This window comes from Ochotona curzoniae, unplaced genomic scaffold (assembly GCF_017591425.1).
Source record: "Ochotona curzoniae isolate NIBS_2020 unplaced genomic scaffold, NIBS_Ocur_1.0 scaffold_4937, whole genome shotgun sequence".
Lineage (NCBI taxonomy): Eukaryota > Metazoa > Chordata > Mammalia > Lagomorpha > Ochotonidae > Ochotona > Ochotona curzoniae.
The window spans coordinates 4,890,695-4,907,451 of NW_024467126.1; the positions used below are offsets into that span (position 1 = coordinate 4,890,695).

Consider the following 16,757-nt stretch of genomic DNA (forward strand, 5'->3'; position numbering starts at 1 on the left):
CCCGGGCCTGTCCAGCAAGCGCAGGTGCCCAACCTCCCTCCCTGGTAGCTGGCTACACTTCTGGTCTGCACGTAAGCCTCTTCTGTGCACACCTGGGCCAGATCTTCCCTCCGTGCTTCATAATGCCCCAAGTCCGACGTCCCAGACTCTGTAAACTCAGTGGAAGTGGGGGTGGGGTAGGGGGCAGCACGTGTTGCTTCCAGGCTGGCCCCCCAAGTGCTTGGGGGCGCTAAGCCCACGTGGGAGACCAGAAGAGCACCCCTGGCTTTGGCTGCCCCCAGCCCTGGCTGCCGTGGCCATTTGGGGAATGAACCGGTCGGCGAAAGATCTCTGTACACTTTGCCTTGCAAAGAAATAAATTCAGTGGCAAAGCCTTCAGTGTCCCTACTCAGGCCGGCACGCAAGTGGGAGGAGCAGGGGGGCCGCAGGTGCAATCTGCCTACAGACCCCCGGGGTCGAAGCGGTGCAGGTCCCCGCCCGGCCCGCACGGCCTCTCCCAGCACCTTGGACAGAGCGCGGCCCCTCCAGGCCCGGCCCCGCGGGCACCGCCAAGCCAGGGCGCAGGCCCCAGAGCAGGGCCTCCCAGCCAAGGCCCGGGTCGGGCTGGCCACCGGGCACGTCCGCAGAGGGCTGGTCCCCACGCCGCCCCCGCGGGCCCCAGTCACCCTCCTCACGGGGGCGGCGAGCGCCTCCTTCCAACCCTCAGAACCTGAGGCGGCCGCCCACGCGCTCTGCGCCCCGGGGTGCGCTTCAAGGGCCTCGGCCGGCCCTCCTCTCACAGCTGAGCTCTCCTCAGCACCCGCGTGGCCGGCCGGGCCCGGGGGAGGCCGCGAGGGGCGGCCGGGGCGGGCGGCGCCGACGGGCGAGCGTCTCTGACAGGCCGGTACGCGGCATCTCCGGCGCCCGCCGCTGCAGCCAGCCAGCTGCGGGTCGCTCGGGCTCGGCTCGGCTCTGTCGGCTCGGCTCGACTCGGCTCGACCGCTCGGGCTCGGCTCTGTCGGCTCGGCTCCGCTCGGCTCCGCTCGGCTCGACCGCTCGGCTGCGTTCGGCTCGGCGCTGTCCGCTCGGCTCCGCTCGGCTCCGCTCGGCTCGGCCGCTCGGCGTCCCTCGGCTCCCTTCGGCTCCGCTCGGCTCCGCTCGGCTCGGCCGCTCGGTGGAGCCGCTCGGCTCGCCTCGGCTCGGCTCGGTTGCGCGGCCGCGGACGGGCGTGCGCGGGGGGCGCGGGGCGCGGGCCTCGGCGGCGGCGGCGGCGGCGGAAGCCTGGTGCCCCCGCCCGCCCTGTCCTCTCGACCAGGCGGAGGCGACGCCGCGGGCCGGGCCTCGCACGGGGCCGCGTCGGGCGCGGCGCGGGTGGAGCGTGGGGGTGCGGGCCGCCGGGGGGGCGCCGCGGGCCGCTGGGCGCGGACGGCGGAGCGGACGCGCGGCCGGCCGGCCCCTCCCTGCCCGCGCGCCCGGGCGCCCACTGGCCGGCGCCGGCCCGGGAGCGATGTCATCGACGGGGAAGGACGGCGGCGGGGCGCAGCACGCGCAGTATGTGGGGCCCTACCGGCTGGAGAAGACGCTGGGCAAGGGGCAGACAGGTGCGTGCGCGCGCGCGGGCGGGCGGGCGGGCGCCGGGGGGCGGCCGGCGTGGAGAGCTGTGCGGGCCCGGCCCGCCCGGCCCGGCCGCGCGAACAATGGGCGGCCCGTGCGCTCCCGGGGGCCCCGGCCGCCGCGGCTGCGGTCGCCGGGCGCGGCCCCAAGGACGCGGTGTGCGGGGGCGCACGGGCCGGGCCGGGCCGGGCCCCCGCTGCAGGTGCGCGCCGGCCGCGCCGTGCCCATTGTGCCGCGGAGGAGGGGGCCTGCCGGCCGCCCATCTGCCGTCTGTCGCGGCCGCCCGCGCAGCTGCGCCCCGGCCTCGGCGACCCCCGCCCCCGCTCGCGCGTGGGGCCCCGGCCGAGCTCCCGCGCCGGGTGCGAGCGCGCGGGGCCGCAGAGGCTGGACAGCGCCCGGCGCGCCTTGCAGCCTCTGGCCGGGGCGCTTGCGACGCCGGGCCCCCGGGGACGGCGAGGGTGCTGGCGCTGGGACAGACCCGAGCCTGCCGGGGAGGAGGGCACGTGCGGCGGGATCTGGCCGTCTTCCGGGGGGCACAGGCGAGGGGTCCGTGAGCCCCGGCCACCCTTGTATTGGAGCCGCCTTGCCCAGCCTGCTGGGGCCTGGCCAGACCCGTCATCTGGTCAGCCGGGCTCGCTCAGAGTCGCCTTTGTCGGAGGCTGTGCACTCAGCCATTTTCTTTCTTCTCCGCCGGCCGCTGACCGGCTTCTCCCTCTCGGGGAACTCGCGTAGACCCGAGGCAGGCAGGGAAGCCGAGCAGAGGAGGAAGGGGTGCTGCTGGGTGGGGGACCCGAGGCCTGGTCAGCTCCTTGCCCATGGGAGGCAGAGCTGGGAGCCAGACCCCAGGGCCTGGGGCGGGCAGGGGCTGTGGTGCAGCCGAGGCTGGGCTCTCCAGCTGCTGTGGGGGTGGGAGCGCGGGGCAGCTGCGTCCCGTGTCCCGGGGAGATGCAGCCGTGCTGGGCGAAGGCAAGGCCGCGGGCAGCAGCAGGCAGGAGGCAGCGGGTAACCTAATTACGGTTCCCATAAAATGTTATTAGAAGGAAGCGCCGGCGTGTAAGTGATGACAGCAGTGAATTAGGCAGGGCGCGCGGCGGCCGTGGGCAGGGGCCCCGGGCGCCTGGCCCGGGCTGCCGCAGCTCTGCGCTAACTGCAGGAGGCTCCGTCGCCGCGGTGGTGGCGGGTACAAAAGACCTGTGCGCGTGCACTCCCTGCTGGCCAGGGCGCCTGGGGCTGGTGGACAGGAGCTGCAGCGTGTGTGCCTGCGGGCCCTGGGCCCTGTCCTCCCAGCAGAGGCCCTGCCGATGGATTCCGGAGTCCGGTGCGGCTGCCTGGCCTCTGTCCCACTTGGGCTTACTCCCCAGCCCGCCCTCTGTCCTGTCTGGCCTGCTGTAAGCCTGCGGGCTGTAGAGGCTCCTGTCACTTGCGGTGGTACCAGGGCAGGTGTGGCCTTCTGCGGACTGGAGGCGCTAAACCCAGTGCCAAGCAGAGCCAAAATGGTCAGCCCCAGGGTGCGTCCTTGCTGGCCGTGGTGGCCTCTGGCTCAGTAGATTCTGTTAGGGGCAGGTGCCGCTGTGGAGTGAGCTGCACTTGGCCCCTCACAGATGTTCCCCATGGCAGGGACACCCTCAGAGCTGGAGGGAGCGAAGAACATGGCCTGGGACCCAGACCAGGGCTTGATTCGCACCAAGGGGTTCAGTCGACCCCGCTGCCTGGGCAGATGGAGGTCTGGTCCAGTATGGGAGGCCCTGGTTCCTGGGCAAGAGAGGAGGTGGGCAGGGTGGGCCTGGGGCTGAGGGATGCCCACCAACTGGCCTGGCTGGGCCTCAGGCAGCAGGTCAGTGTGGGAGGGGCCAGGGCTGCCCTCTGTATTCTCCAGTGACCTTAATGGAGCTTGTGGCCAGCAGGCGACTGAGCAGGCCAGGGTGATGAGCCAGGGAAGGTGAAAGCCGGGGGAGGGAGGGTGGGACAGGTGAGCGGAGACATGAGGCGTGGGATGTGGAGGGAAGGGGAGTGCAGTGTGTTGTCGGAGGGGCAGGGCAGAGGCGGAGTCGGCTCAGTGCAGGTGCTTGCGGTGTGCTGGTGTACCCCAGGTGGGCGACAGTCCGCTCAGTGCAGGTGCTTGCGGTGTACTGGGAGTACCCCAGGTGGGCAGCAGTCTGCTCAGTGCAGGTGCTTGCGGTGTGCTGGTGTACCCCAGGTGGGCAGCAGTCTGTTCAGTGCAGGTGCTTGCGGTGTGCTGGTGTACCCCAGGTGGGCGGCAGTCCGCTCAGTGCAGGTGCTTGCGGTGTACTGGGAGTACCCCAGGTGGGCAGCAGTCTGCTCAGTGCAGGTGCTTGCGGTGTACTGGTGCCCGCCCCGCTGGGAGTACTCCAGGTGGGCGGCGGTCCGCTCAGTGCAGGTGCTTGCGGTGTGCTGGTGTACCCCAGGTGGGCGGCAGTCCGCTCAGTGCAGGTGCTTGCGGTGTACTAGTGCCCGCCCCGCTGGGAGTACTCCAGGTGGGCGGCGGTCCGCTTCCTGTCGGCTTTCCTCCTAGGCTGGTTTGCGAAGCCCACAGACAACCCTGGGTGTGCAGGACCTGGGACAGGGGCTGCCTGTGCCCACCGGTGGCTGAGTCTGGAGAGGGGCTTCAGGATGTACCTGGGGTCCTCCTCCTGGGCTGAGAGCTGGCCTTGGGGCAGGGGGCTATCCTGTGGATGGGGGTCTCGCTGCCTCATTGATGGCCCATAGTGAAGGCTGTGCCGAGGCTGGGGGCCGTCCATGCCGGGAGCGTCTGCTGGGCCGAGGGCACGCACACACTGGCCAGCCGGTCATTGGCCATCCCGATGCCGGCTTGCCGGGGCTGAGGCTCACGTGTGTCTCCTCGAGGCCCTTAGCAGATGAGGCTGTGCAGGCTGCTCGTGGTGTCTTGTGCGTGTCGTGTCGTCCAGAGTTCAGTGTCCCACGGGCTGCAAGCCCCCCGAGTGGTCTGCACTGCTGGGGTGCTGTGGGCTGTGCCACGTGCCCAGACCCCGGGCTCTGAGACTCTTCCCTGGCCCTCCTGGTGGCCGGGGGTCACAGCCATTGCCCTGGGCACGTGGCAGTTAGCTGTGTGTGCGCTCCTGGCCCTGGGCAGCTCTCCTCAGGGCTGCCGGGTGGTGCCTGCTGCCCACAGCAACAGTGACCAGTGCTGGCCCGGGCCTTTCCCCAGGCATGGGCCTCAGCGAGCCTGTGCCCTGTGGTCTTGGTGTGACCACAGGGCCCGAGCTCTGCTCCAGTGTTTTTGTAATGGGCAGGCCAACAGGCAGGGCAGGTGCCAGACACTGAGGAAGGCCCGGTCCGCAGGATGCCCCCTTGTTGGGGACTGCAGTGAGCGGTGAGGAAGGTGTCTGCATAGCCCTCGGCGAGGCCAAGCTGTCTGACTTGGCCACTTGTCCTGTAGGACTCCAGCGCCCAGCCAGGCCTGGACCCGCTGCTCCTGGGCCACTTGGACTTAACCGGGCAACCCTGCACCTCCAGAGCAGCAGGAAACGGAGCCCCTGGACCTGCTGTGGGATCAGGGGAGCTTTCATGGGCTTTGGGCGGCACGGGCAGCTGTTGGCCCTCCAAGGGTCCCATGGGAAGCTAAGTGTGCCCGGCCCCAGACAAACCCTGCCGTGCTCTGTGGTGGTGCCCTGGTGGTGGTGCCCCGGTGCTCTGTGGATGCCAGCCCGGTTGGTCGGCCCTGATCTCAGGGCCAGACGGAGGCTGGGCTGGGGCCGGGCTGCAGGGACAAAGCTGATATTGTGTTCAGCCTGCCCGATGGAGGGCTTGTCCTGCCGCCGCTGAGGGCCAGTGTTCTGGGCTGGCCCTGCCCACGGCACAGTGTTCCTGGAGGCCTGGCCATCAGCAGGAGGCTCCCCATCTCATCTGGGGCTCAGGGAGGCCCAGGCAGAGCCTGAGCCTGCCTCATGCCAGCCGTCCTGGGCTGCAGGCTGGGCCTGTGTGGGTCAGTGGCCAGTGGAGCTGGGTGTAGTGTGCTTGGGCTAAGGCTCGCCTTGTCTATCCTGGGCTCCCTACGGGCCCAGTCAGTGGCAGGTGACGATCCTGGGCCTTTAGGGGTGGGACTGGGTGGGGGCAGGGCATCCTTGGCTGCTGGCAGCTGGGCAGGCCGAGGGCATCAACCACCACCCTGGCTCAGGCTGGCCAGGTCTGGGATGAGCTGAGAGTAAAGCCAGGTGGCTGGGGGCTGTGGGGGCTCCCTGGGCCCTTGGCTCACTGTTTCCTGTGCCCTGGCCACGCAGGAGGGGATATGGCACTGTGCCCTGGGCATCGTGCTAGCTGGAGGTGTTGGCAACAATGCCAGCCCAGAACTAGATTCGTTTTTATTATTATTACTTTTAGATTTACTTATTTTTATTGGAAAGGCAGATATACAGAGAGAGCGAGATAAGAAAGTTCTTCTGTCTGCTGGTTCACTCCCCAAGTGGCTGCAATGGTTGGAACTGAGTTGATCTGAAACCAGGAGCCAGCAGCTTCTTCCAGGTATCCCACACAGTTGCAGGGGCCCAAGGCTGGGCCAACCTCGACTGCTTTTCTAGGTCCCAAGCAGGGAGCTGCATGGAAAATGGAGCAGCCGGGATTAGAACCGGCTCTCACATGGGATCCTGGGCATGCAAGGCAAGGATTTAGCCATAGGCCATTGTGCCGGGCCCTGGATTCCTTTTATTTATTTATACCTTAAGAGTTGTTTGAAAGGCAGACTTAAAGAGAGATGGAGACCTTCGCTCTGCTGGTTCACTCTGAATGGCCACAATATCCAGGGCTGACCCAGGCTGAAGCCAGGAGTTTCTTCCAGGTCTCCCACCTGGGTACAGGGGCCTAAGTACTTGGCCCATCCTCTATTGCCTTCCCAGACCATAAGCAGGGAGCTAGGTGGGAAGTGGAACAGCCAGAACTTGAACTACTGCCCATCTGGGATGCCTTTGCCCCATTTTACCCCAGCACTGGCCCCTTACTTGGTCATGGAGACACAGCCCCCTCCCCCCCAGCTCAGGGTGTGGTGGCGGTCAGCTCTGCCTTCTGAACTGCTAGGCAGAGTCCCCTTCCTCTGTCTGGGACAGGCCATGGCCGTGAGCAGGGCCTACACCCTTCCGGCTATCCTTGACCTTACCCGTGGCATCTGGGGTGGTCACTTCTCCAGCCGTCCATGGCCTTACCCATGCCATCGGGGCCTGCACCCCTCCAGCCGTCCTTGGCCTTACCTGTGCCATTGGGGACGGCACCCATCCAGGTGGCCTGCAGCTTTTGGCTTTGTCGGGGCTGCAGGCATGGCCTGGCCATCCCTCCTGTGGCCCATCGTGCTTCTTGCTAGGAGAGAACTGGCCGGGCCACCCTGACCCAGCCAGGTGGGACTCATGGGTCAGGCCCTAGCATGCTGCAGCCCAGCTGGCCCCGGGCACTGGGTGCCAGGCCCATGAGGTGTAAAGGCACGTTGGGCACAGGGAGTGAGTCTGTTTACCTGACTCATGCATACACATGTGTTTGGTACACTTGTGGTTCACTTCATGCATGCTTGCATTGCATTTGTGTTTGTTCACCTGTGTTAGCCGCTAACATGTCGGGCACTGTCATGCACCTGGTGGTGGGTTTGTACGGCAGGGGCCGAGTGACTGAGTGAGCTGGGGTGGGCGGTGGGCTCAGGGCTCCTGCGTTCCCTGGAGAGCCTCGCCCCATCTGCAGGCAAAGCCACCCACCCCCACTGGTCCTCCCCGAGCCAGGAGGCTGCCGGCTTGGGAGCTGTCCAGCCCCGCTGGAGCGTGCAGCTTCTGCCCCAGGGAGGGGCGGCTGAGGGAAGGTCAGTTGGCCTCACGCCGCCCCCCCTCGCTGAGTTTGTCCCCTCTCCCCTGCCCCACTGCCTGGAGCGAGCCTGCTGTGGCCTGCTGCTGGGGAGTGGAGCCCTGGGGCTGGTGTCGTCTGGGCCTGTGGCAGTCCCTGGGCCCCATGTGGGGCTGACGTGCCTGGTCCCCACAGCCCTCTTTCCCGAGGAGAGGTGCTGCTGCCCACCTGTGGGTCCAGGGCTCCCTGAGGCGGGGCAGACAGGTGGTGGAGGAGTCCCTGGCCCACTCCGGCACGCTCGCTGCCAGAGGATTGCAGGAGTTGGGGCTGTGGTCCAGGGGTGGTCGAGAGGTGGCCGTGGGCAGATGGAGCTTGTGCTGAGAGCAGAGAGCCTGGAGCTGGTCAGTGATGACAGAGCCCTCCTCCAGAACTCTCCCCCACTAGGCTAATATCCCACCAGAGGATGGAGCAGGCGGCCTCCTGGGACAGGACAGCTGGAGGCTGCAGAGGCTTGGCTGCTCCAAAGGCGGCCCGGGAGGCTGCTGATGGGCGGCAGGCCAGGCCCAGCTGCCGGGTCATCCCTGCAGGGGGAGGGCTTCTGTCAGATGCAAGGTTGGCGGACACTAAACCCCAAATCCTAGGGATTTGCAGCTCACCCCCGGCGCACAGATGGAAGGTTCCCCAGCCTGGCAGCAGGTGCACGAGGCATAGAATATAGATGGTGACCCCAGGGTCTTGCAGGGGGCCTGCTCTGTGGGGCCAGGGCCCTTCCCAGTGCAATGCCCCCCAACCCCGGGGTCTGGCTGGCTTTGTTGGCGGAAGGGGCTCTTGGAGCCCTGTGGTCCCCAGACCCAGGGGTGCAGGATGAGGACACTGTGGCAGCTCTGCAAGTGGCCAGCCCTGCCCTTGGGAACCTGTCTGACCTAGGCAACCCTGTTCCGGAGCTGGAGCTGGGCTGGGTACAGCAGGTGAGGGTCTGTGGGACCCCAGGGGTGGATGAGGAGGGCTCAGCCCCCCTTCACCTGCCAAAGAGAACCCGGGGTCCACGTGGCCCCCAGAGCCCTTGGCTATGGACTACCCCCCGCGGAGGAGGGGTGGGCCTTGGTACACAGCCCTGGCGTATCTAGAGAGAGGTCCCCTCATTCTTCCCACAGCTTCAAGTCCAGGCCAAAGGACTGTGGGCTGGCCCCTTCCCTGCTGCACAGGAGTGCCCCAGGGTCCCAGCATCTCCAGCCAGGTCCTGGGGGTGAGTCCAGTGGGCAGCCGGCCATGGGCCCTGCCCCATCCTGCATCAGACCGGATCTCCAGGCCTGCATGTGGGGCCCAGGGCACTGCAAGCTGGCTCCTACCCACAGGCTTCCGGCTCAGCACCCCCTCCCATCTCTGGGGGCCCTCTTGTTTTCCTTGGGGAGCAGGGACGGGAAGGGCTCTGGCATGGCTCTGAGATGGACGTGTGGCCTCGTTGCTAGCAATCTCACCATCCAGCCCCAACAATGGGAGGTGTTGGGTGAGGTGGCCCTAGCCCCTGGCCATGAGACCAGGGCCAGCGGCCTCTGCCTCTCTCTGACCTGCCTTCTGCTCGCTAAGCAGGTTCTATTATTACCCGCAATGACATGGATTATCTGGCTCCTGTCCACAGCAGGCCCTCCTGGTGTCCCCCTAGCCACAGCGTCCACTGCCCTTGCAGGCAGGGTGTCTGTGTGCCTCTCCCAGAGGGGCCTGGGTCCCTGAGGAGTCACTATTCCTGCAGGGACTTGGGGGGCCAGGGTAGAGTAGCCGTGGCCAGCCCCCTAGGGGTCTGAAGGCCATGGTGTTAGCACTGTTCTTTTTTTTTTTTTAAGATTTATTTTATTTTTATTGGAAAGGCAGATATACAGAGAGGAGAGACAGAGAGGAAGATCTTCCGTGCGATGATTCCTTCCCCAAGTGTGCGCAACAGCTGATGCTATGCCGATCCAAAGCCAGGAGCCTCTTCCGGGTCTCCCGCACAGGTGCAGGGTCCCAAGGCTTTGGGCCATCCTCGACTGCTTTCCTGGGCCACAGGCAGGGAGCTGGATGGGAAGTGGGGCCGTCGGAATTAGAACCGGCGCCCATATGGGATCCCGGGCGTGCAAGGCGAGGACCTTGACCACTGCACCATCGTGTCGGGCCCTAGCACTGTTCTTGACTCGGGGTGCGGGTGCCACCCCGAGTGTGGGTTCCATCACAACTCCTAACAGCGGGGAGGAAGGGCACCCAGGGATTCCAGCTGCGGCTGGGCCCTGGCCCTTCCTCTACCCCGTGCTGGCCGCAGAGCGTGCACAGCTGTGTCTGCAGAGGGATTTGCCAGGAGCGAGTGGCCAGGGGTGTCCTGGTCCTGCCCCCTGCGAGGGCAGTGCTGGCCTGGCTGCCCCGGGGACAGGTGATTGAGGTGCTGAGCCTATGGGAGTACAGTGGCCTCTGGAGCTCCTGCCCTGCCCACCTGCTCCGCACTTCCTGCTGGCCCTCCTCACAGGCTCTGTCCTGAGCTGACCAGAGGGGCGTCAGATGCATGGCACAGCAGCCGTGGACCTGGCCCTCTGGGTCAGCAGAGGGTGCTGGCTGCGCTGGCTGTCGGGAGCCCCGAGGCCACCTGTGGCAGGCAGCCCCACCAGAGTCCTGTCCAGGACTGTTCCCTGCCAGGCAGGACCTCGAGTGCTGCCTGGGTCTGGGCATGGTGACCAGCTGGGAAGAGCCGGGTGGTGCGACGGGCCTGGGGTGCCCTAGGAGGAAGAGGTGGCTCAGAGAGGAGTGTGGGGGTGTGTGTGCATCTGTGTGTTCATGTGTCTGTGTGTGTGCTCAGGCTGTGGCTGCCAGTATCGGGGGGGACAGGCGGGAGCTCCCTGGGGCCACAGAGAGGCAGGGAGTGCCGCTGCAGGCCAGCTGAGCGGGTACCAGCTGGACCCTCCCTGGGGCAGCTCCCACCCTGTCCACCCCCGGGACACAGGCAGCGAATGGCTCTGTCTCCTGTTACTGTGGGGTCCACAGTGTGGGCCTGGCTCCCTGTGGAGTCTCAAGGGGGTCGCCCTTCTCGCCCCTTACACTGCTGCCTGCCCTGTGAAGCCCCCTCGATTCCAGGCTCCCTGCAGTTGGCTTCAACAGCTGATCCAGGATGCCTGCTGGACACTGCTCTGGCGGGGCCAGGCCCAAAGCCCTGATTGCCAGAACCAGCTAATGCAAGTGATGGCTGGAGCTGAACCCCTCCCTCCAGGAAAGTGGTTCTCAGGTGGGCCAGCTGGGGAGGGACAGGGAGGCCACCGTCCCCAGTCTGCCCAGAGTGACCCTGATGCCACGACTTCACAGCACGCGAGAAGCCCAGGGACTGCCCTGCCCCTGGGTGGGATCCTTCAGGCCAGCACTGCCCCCCAACCCCCGTGGCTGGTCTCCATGGCAGCCACTGCCTACCAAGGAGGGAAGAGGGCCCTTCCCCAGGGGCACCCCCTTCCCCAGTGGGAGCCCCCACAGTGGGAGCAGGTTCAGGTCCACCATGGCTCGGCCCCTTACCATCTCCACAGCCTCAAGACCTCCCTGCCTCTCCCGCAGCTGGAGGCCGGCCCACCTCTGCTCCAGAGCCCTTTTGCATGTCCATGCCACTCCCTGGGGAGGTCCAGGGTGCCATATTACTAGGTTACAGCTTGGTGTAAGGGCTGAGCCCTCCCGATTCTGTTGCCCTCAGTTTCCCACTGGTCTCTCATTTGGAGGCCATGGCAGCTGACACTGGCAGCTGGGGAGGGCTTCTGAGTCTCTGTTGGTGGGGTGGGGGTGGGGCTTTGTACAGCTTTTATTAAGGGATGACCCATTGAGAAGCCAGGGGGAGTTTTTCACAGAGTGATCAGGGCTGTTTGTAGGTGGATGCCCTGTGCGTGCGGTTAACCCAGGTCTGGTATCTTATCAGGGCAGGCTCCACTTCCGCTCCCCCTGCAGGAGGAGAGCATTCCGGGCACACAGCTGCTCCTGGCTGGGGACAGCTCCATGGACCACTGCATGAGAGGGCACACCCCAGGTTTTTCAGCAGCCAGAAAGAAGGGGAAGCTGCTGGCAGGGGCCTTCCTTAGGGCCCCGAGGCCCTGGTGTTGGGGTGCTGGTCTGACTTGGAGCCCCTGGGCCTCGGACACACGGGGACAGCTGCCCCTGCAAAGCTCACTGAGGGTGGCCGGTGCTGGGGGAGCTAGGCACATCTCCCAAGGACTGGCTGCCCCCTGCAGGGGTCACTTTGCTGGGCCTGCTGCCCCTCCTGGCAAGGCCCTCCTCGGGCTGGTGGGAGAGGAACTCTGCAGGAGCAGCCAGGCCCACGTGGCTGGAGGGGAGTGGAGGTGCCAGCTGCCACGGTGGGCGGAGGGAGGTGTCTGCCTGTCTCAGACCTCCGGGCCAATGGCTGGGGTGGGGGTGGGGCCGGTGGGATGCTGCCTGCCCATATGCTGCTATCACCATGGTAACAGGGCGGTTTGGCAGGCGAGAGGAGGGAAGAGGGCTTTGTGTCAGGCTGCTGGGCTTGGGGAGCCACTGGGGAGCCTTTGGGGAGGGTTGGGCTCTGTGGCCTGGGGCTTTGGCTGACCTTCCAGGAGGCCACAGCTGTGGACCGTTACAGCCAGGCCCTGGCCAGGCCCTGCCACAGCCCCTGAGCTGGGTCACCCATGATGCAAGAGGCCCTGGGCAGTAGTGTGGCCGCATTCCTGCCTCCAGCTGGGGAACAGGCCCCACGGGGCACCGGCCCTCCCCTGTCTGATCATCCACTGCCACGATGCTCCTGGCAGGCCCTGGCCCCCGCCCCTTCCTTTCCCCTGGAGGGAGCCCAGGCTGAGCCACAGCTCTGCCTGGGGCAGCACCCGGTGTGTGAGTGCCAGGTGCTCACCTGGTCATGCCCCCAGCTGGCCTTGGGCCACACTTGCCCCATGCTGTGTGGTGAGTTCCCGGGTGAGGATGTGGCCTTGTGGGAGGCCTGGGCAGCAGTCCCACCCCTGCCCCAGGAGGGGGTACAACACCTCCTGCTGTGGTCACGGGCCACTTGCACCCAGCTGGTGTCCAGGACCTCCGTTCATCCTGCCCCCAGTGCCGCCCACCCCAACGGTGAGGTTGGCAAGGTCTGCTTGGGGATGTGGGTCTGAGTGCCCCTGAGAAGGGAGCAGGAGCCCCCTGCCTGAACGGGGCTCTGCCTGCCTGTCAGAGTGGATGCCCTGAGTTTGGGTCCAGGCTGGCACGTAATGGCTCCCACTAGGGGCCCTTGCCTAGGTGGGGCAGGATGCTTGGCCCAGAGCGCCATGGCGAGCTGCCGTGAGCACACCCTCCCAGGCTGCCTTTCTCTGCAGTCCCTCCCCGACTCAAAGCCAGAAGTGCGCGGGACCAGCCTCTACAGCCATACCTCCCCGTGTCCTGGGGGTGGGGAGCTGTCCCAGTGACCCAGGCCGTGTGCACAGGTGCTGGCCGGGCAAGGCGGACGAAGGTCGTGCTGAAAGTGGGGTTTCTAACACCTGCCTGTAGCCCCCTCCACCCCTGGGGTCGAGCCTAGGCGAGCCTAGCTGGGCTGAGCAGTGTTTCTTAGAGGACCCTGGTCGGCCGTATGGGGCCATGAGCAGCCTTGCCCTTCGCAGCTGGCAGAGCGTGCGCCCTGCCCATGAGGCTGAACGGACGGAATAGCTTCCTCTGCATGCCGAACTCCGAGAGGCAGTGTTTGCAGACACACAGACCTGTCACTGGCTCACTCACCATATGGCTGAGGCCAGGAGCTCCGTCTGGGTCTCCCACCTGGGTGGCAGAGACCCCCACACTGGAGCCATCACCTGGGAGCTGGAGTGGAAGCTAGGGCTCCACCTGGCGCCCCGGTACCGGGTGCCAGCTTCATTCACTGCACCACGATGCCGGCACCAATGAGCTGGTTCGGGCTGTTCAATAGGGGGCCCAGCGTGATGGCTCAGTGGCTAAATCCTCACTTTGCAAGCACCAGGATCCTGTACCCACACGGGAGACCTGAAAGAAACTCCTGGCTTTGGATCGGCTCAGCTCCAGCTGTTGCGGCCACTTGGGGAGTGAACCAGAAGATGAAAGATCTTTCTGTCTCTCCTCTATCTGCCTTTCCAATAAAAATAAATCTTTTAAACAAAACAGTGCTGAGTGAGGTTGCCATGTGACTCAGCCGTCACAATCACACAGCCCCCTCTCAGCCCTGGAGACCCTGATCTGCTCCCCCACCCCTACCCCGCCCCCGTGGCAAGAGCAGCAGCAACACGTCCTCTGGCCACCTGTGAGCACCACGGAGCCACATCCATGCCCACGGCAGGTGCCATCCATGGCCTCATGGCCCTGGCTGTATGCATCCCGGGTCCCCCAGTCCTGTAGTCTTACTCGCTTGGAATGGTGGTGGGCCGGTTGGGCAGCTGGCACTCTCCATGGCAGAGCTGGGGCCTGGATCGGGTACGGGGGACTGGGTTCTGAATTAGCCCCTGGGGTAGGGAGTGTAGTGGCCAGCACCTGGGGGTGTCCTGGCTGGGAGAGGCCCCCTCTCCCTGCCTTCCTGGACAGCCCTATGTGGGGAGCTGGTTGTGCACCTGCTGTGTGTGTGGCAGGGCCTGGGGAGCTGTGGGAAAGCCTCCATGCTGCCTCCATGCTCTGGCAGCTCCCGCCCACGTGCCTTCCCAGATCCCTTGGACAAGTGGGTCCTTGAGGCGGGTGCGGGCATGTCCTGCTCGCCTGTGCAGGCTGAGGAGGCAGTGGTCATGGCGGTTATGGTGGGAGGAACTGGGTCCCTTCTGGGGCTGAGTTCTGGACCTGGCTTTGACCCCAAGCCCATCCCTGGGCCTCTGGGCAGCAGGTGAACCAGTGGACGCAGACCCTGACTCTCCTGAGCTTGTGCCTAGGTCAAGGCTAGGCTGGTTTTTAAACAGCATGGATTCAGTGTCAACCCTGCGTGGCTTTCCCAGCTGCATGGGGCTGGCGCCATGGCAGAGCAGGTTAGCTGGCATCCCATGTGGGTGCTGGTTTGAGTCCTGACTGCCCCACTTCTGATCCAGCTCCTTGGCAACGCACCTGGGAAGGCAGCAGGGGATGGCCCAAGTGCTTTGGGCTCCTGCACCCGCGTGGGAGACTCAAGGAGCTCCTGGCTCCCCGCTTCAGACCAGCTCTGGTTGTTGTGGTCATTTAGGGCGTGAGCCAGCAGAAGGATCTTCCTCTCTCACTCTGCCTTTCTAAATGGATCGGTCTGTGAGGGCAGGCTGTTGGCCTGAGCGGTGTGTGGCATAGGCTGTCACCCGGCTGCCTGCCTCCACACACGGACAGGTTACAGGGGCTGCGTGTGACACAGCCTCCCGGCCCGCCCGCGGGTGCCGTGGATTCCCATTGACTGTGCTCACTGTGGCTCCGACCAGCGCCTCTCCCTTCTGAGGCCTGCACGTTGTGGTGGGTCCCTGTCCCCTTGGTCTCCTCCCAGTTGCTAACTGCTGTTAGGGTATTCCCTTAAGACCTCTGCTGGACCTACCGCCATCAGACCTGGGCTCTGGGGCTGGAAAGCTGGCTCTGGGCCAGTTCCCGGAGAGGGACCCTCATCCAGGGCCCAGGCAGCTCCAGCCAGCTGCCCGATGCAGCCAGGGTGCGTCCTCTGCCCCCTGCCTGCCTCTGTACCTCTGCTGGATGAATGAGCAAGTGGGCTCACCTGCGTGGCCTGCGCCTGGCGGGCAGCTGCAAGCGTCCCCTGGACAGGGCCCTTGCGTGAGGGTGGGGCTTTGCCCCTGAGGAGCCCAGCGCTGCCAGGGCAGTGTGCCCAGTCCTGCCCATGTCACGCTCCCGTTATGCCGAGGTTGGGGCTCGCTGCCTCGCCACGTCCCTTGAATACCCCGGTGTGCTTTCTCACTTCCTGCTGGACAGGCATAGCGGCTCACTGCTCCCCAAGGGAGCTGATGGCTGAGCTGGGAGGGATTGCTGTCCGTCTGCTTGCCGAGGGTAGGTTCCTGCTGTCCCAGGCTGCTGGGCTCCTCTTGGTGGACCTCTGCCTGCCCGCTGGGGTGCCCTGACCTAGGAGGTGGGAGCCTGTTTGTTTCTGCTGTGTGCATGTGGTATAGATATGTGTGTTGGGCATCAGGCCCGGCCCAGGTGTGCCTCCTGGCTGTCCTTGCTGTCCTAGGGGCTCTCTACCTGCACCCCTGGGTCCCCAGAGACCACAGGACCAGCCCTGCCCCCGCTGTCCCCTTTCTCCAGGTTTCTGGGATGCTTTAGAATTTCCCGTTAGCATCATTGGCTCACCATCAGCCGCTGTGCCAGGCCCCCGGCCCTCACCCTCGGCCCAGGGCCCTGGAGGATGTCTCCACAAGCCTGCCCACTCTGCCAGTCCTCCGGCCGCTGGGCCTTGAGGTTCTGGTCCAATACCCCTCCCTCCACCTTCACCTGCTTGGTGCCCAGTGTCCAGGCTCCCGTCCTAAGCTGAGCTGAGTCATGCCAGCCTGTGACACCTGTAGTTGGCCTCTCTGGCTTCCCAGGAGCCTGGGAACTGGAGGTATGGGGAGGGTCTGTCCACCCCCAGGCCTGACAGGCAGCACCTAACTGGGTACAAACAGATCTGGGCTTTGGGGGCCCTGTAGTGATGAGGGCTCCTGGGCCCACTTTGGGGATCCCTGGTACAGCTGAAGCCAGGGTTGTGGGTGTGTGGAGGCCCCATTCTCCTCAGGAAGTAACGGGGGAACAGCTGGCAGTTGGAAGGGACCTTGGCACTCAGGTTGCCCGCGGTGGGTCAGGGGTTTCCACTTTAGGGTCCCCACGCCCTGTGGACCCCTGCAGAGGGTGCAGCAGCCCCCGGGCAGGAGCAGAGGAGCCACTCCTGGGACCCTTTGGTGCTGGGTCCTCCTCTCCCAGAGACACCCCCACCCACCCCTGCTCTGGGGTGGGCACAGGTCCCTGGCCTGCAGTGAGGGGACACGGGATGGGGCGCCCATGGGTCTGGGCAAGGCTGTGTCTGCTGCAGCCTGGAGCCTGCCCCTCCCTGCCTTATCAGAAAGCAAATGTGTATTGCCCTGGGCAAAGCGGAGGGCAGGGCATCCTCAGAGTGGGTGGGCCCTGAACCCCTGACCACAGTCCCCCCTCCTGCCCCTGAGCTCCACCTGCGGGCTCCTTGCTGTGTTTTGGGGCCCGAGCTGGGAAGTTTCCTGGCTGCAGAGACTGCACTGCCAGCTGGGGCAAGTGGGGGAACCCCCTCCCTGTACTAGTACAGCCTGTGTCGAGGTGCCTGCTGCTGGTCAGGCAGGATGGATCGAATCCTAGGGACCTAAAGGGCATGGCCAGGGTGGCCCCAGAGGACACTCTACTCGTGGATCCAGCCCATGGCTATGCCGGTGAGGGGCCCCTGCCCCGAACTCCCCACCCTGCGCCTACTG

The 16,757-nt window shown here is 65.7% G+C and overlaps 1 protein-coding gene across 6 annotated transcripts in view; it reads left to right on the forward strand.

Moving 5' to 3' along the window:
- Positions 1–1,175: 1,175 nt before the first annotated feature.
- BRSK2 (BR serine/threonine kinase 2) overlaps positions 1,176–16,757 on the forward strand; it is a 36,028-nt gene continuing 20,446 nt past the window's right edge. For 4 of the 6 annotated variants that reach the window (XM_040971099.1, XM_040971100.1, XM_040971095.1 and 1 more), the window contains exon 1: positions 1,176–1,580. In XM_040971099.1, the coding sequence (XP_040827033.1) occupies positions 1,487–1,580 (94 nt within the window). In that variant the 5' untranslated portion in view covers positions 1,176–1,486. The remainder of the gene's footprint in view (positions 1,581–16,757) is intronic. The other 2 variants (XM_040971098.1, XM_040971096.1) reach the window with 1 other exon arrangement.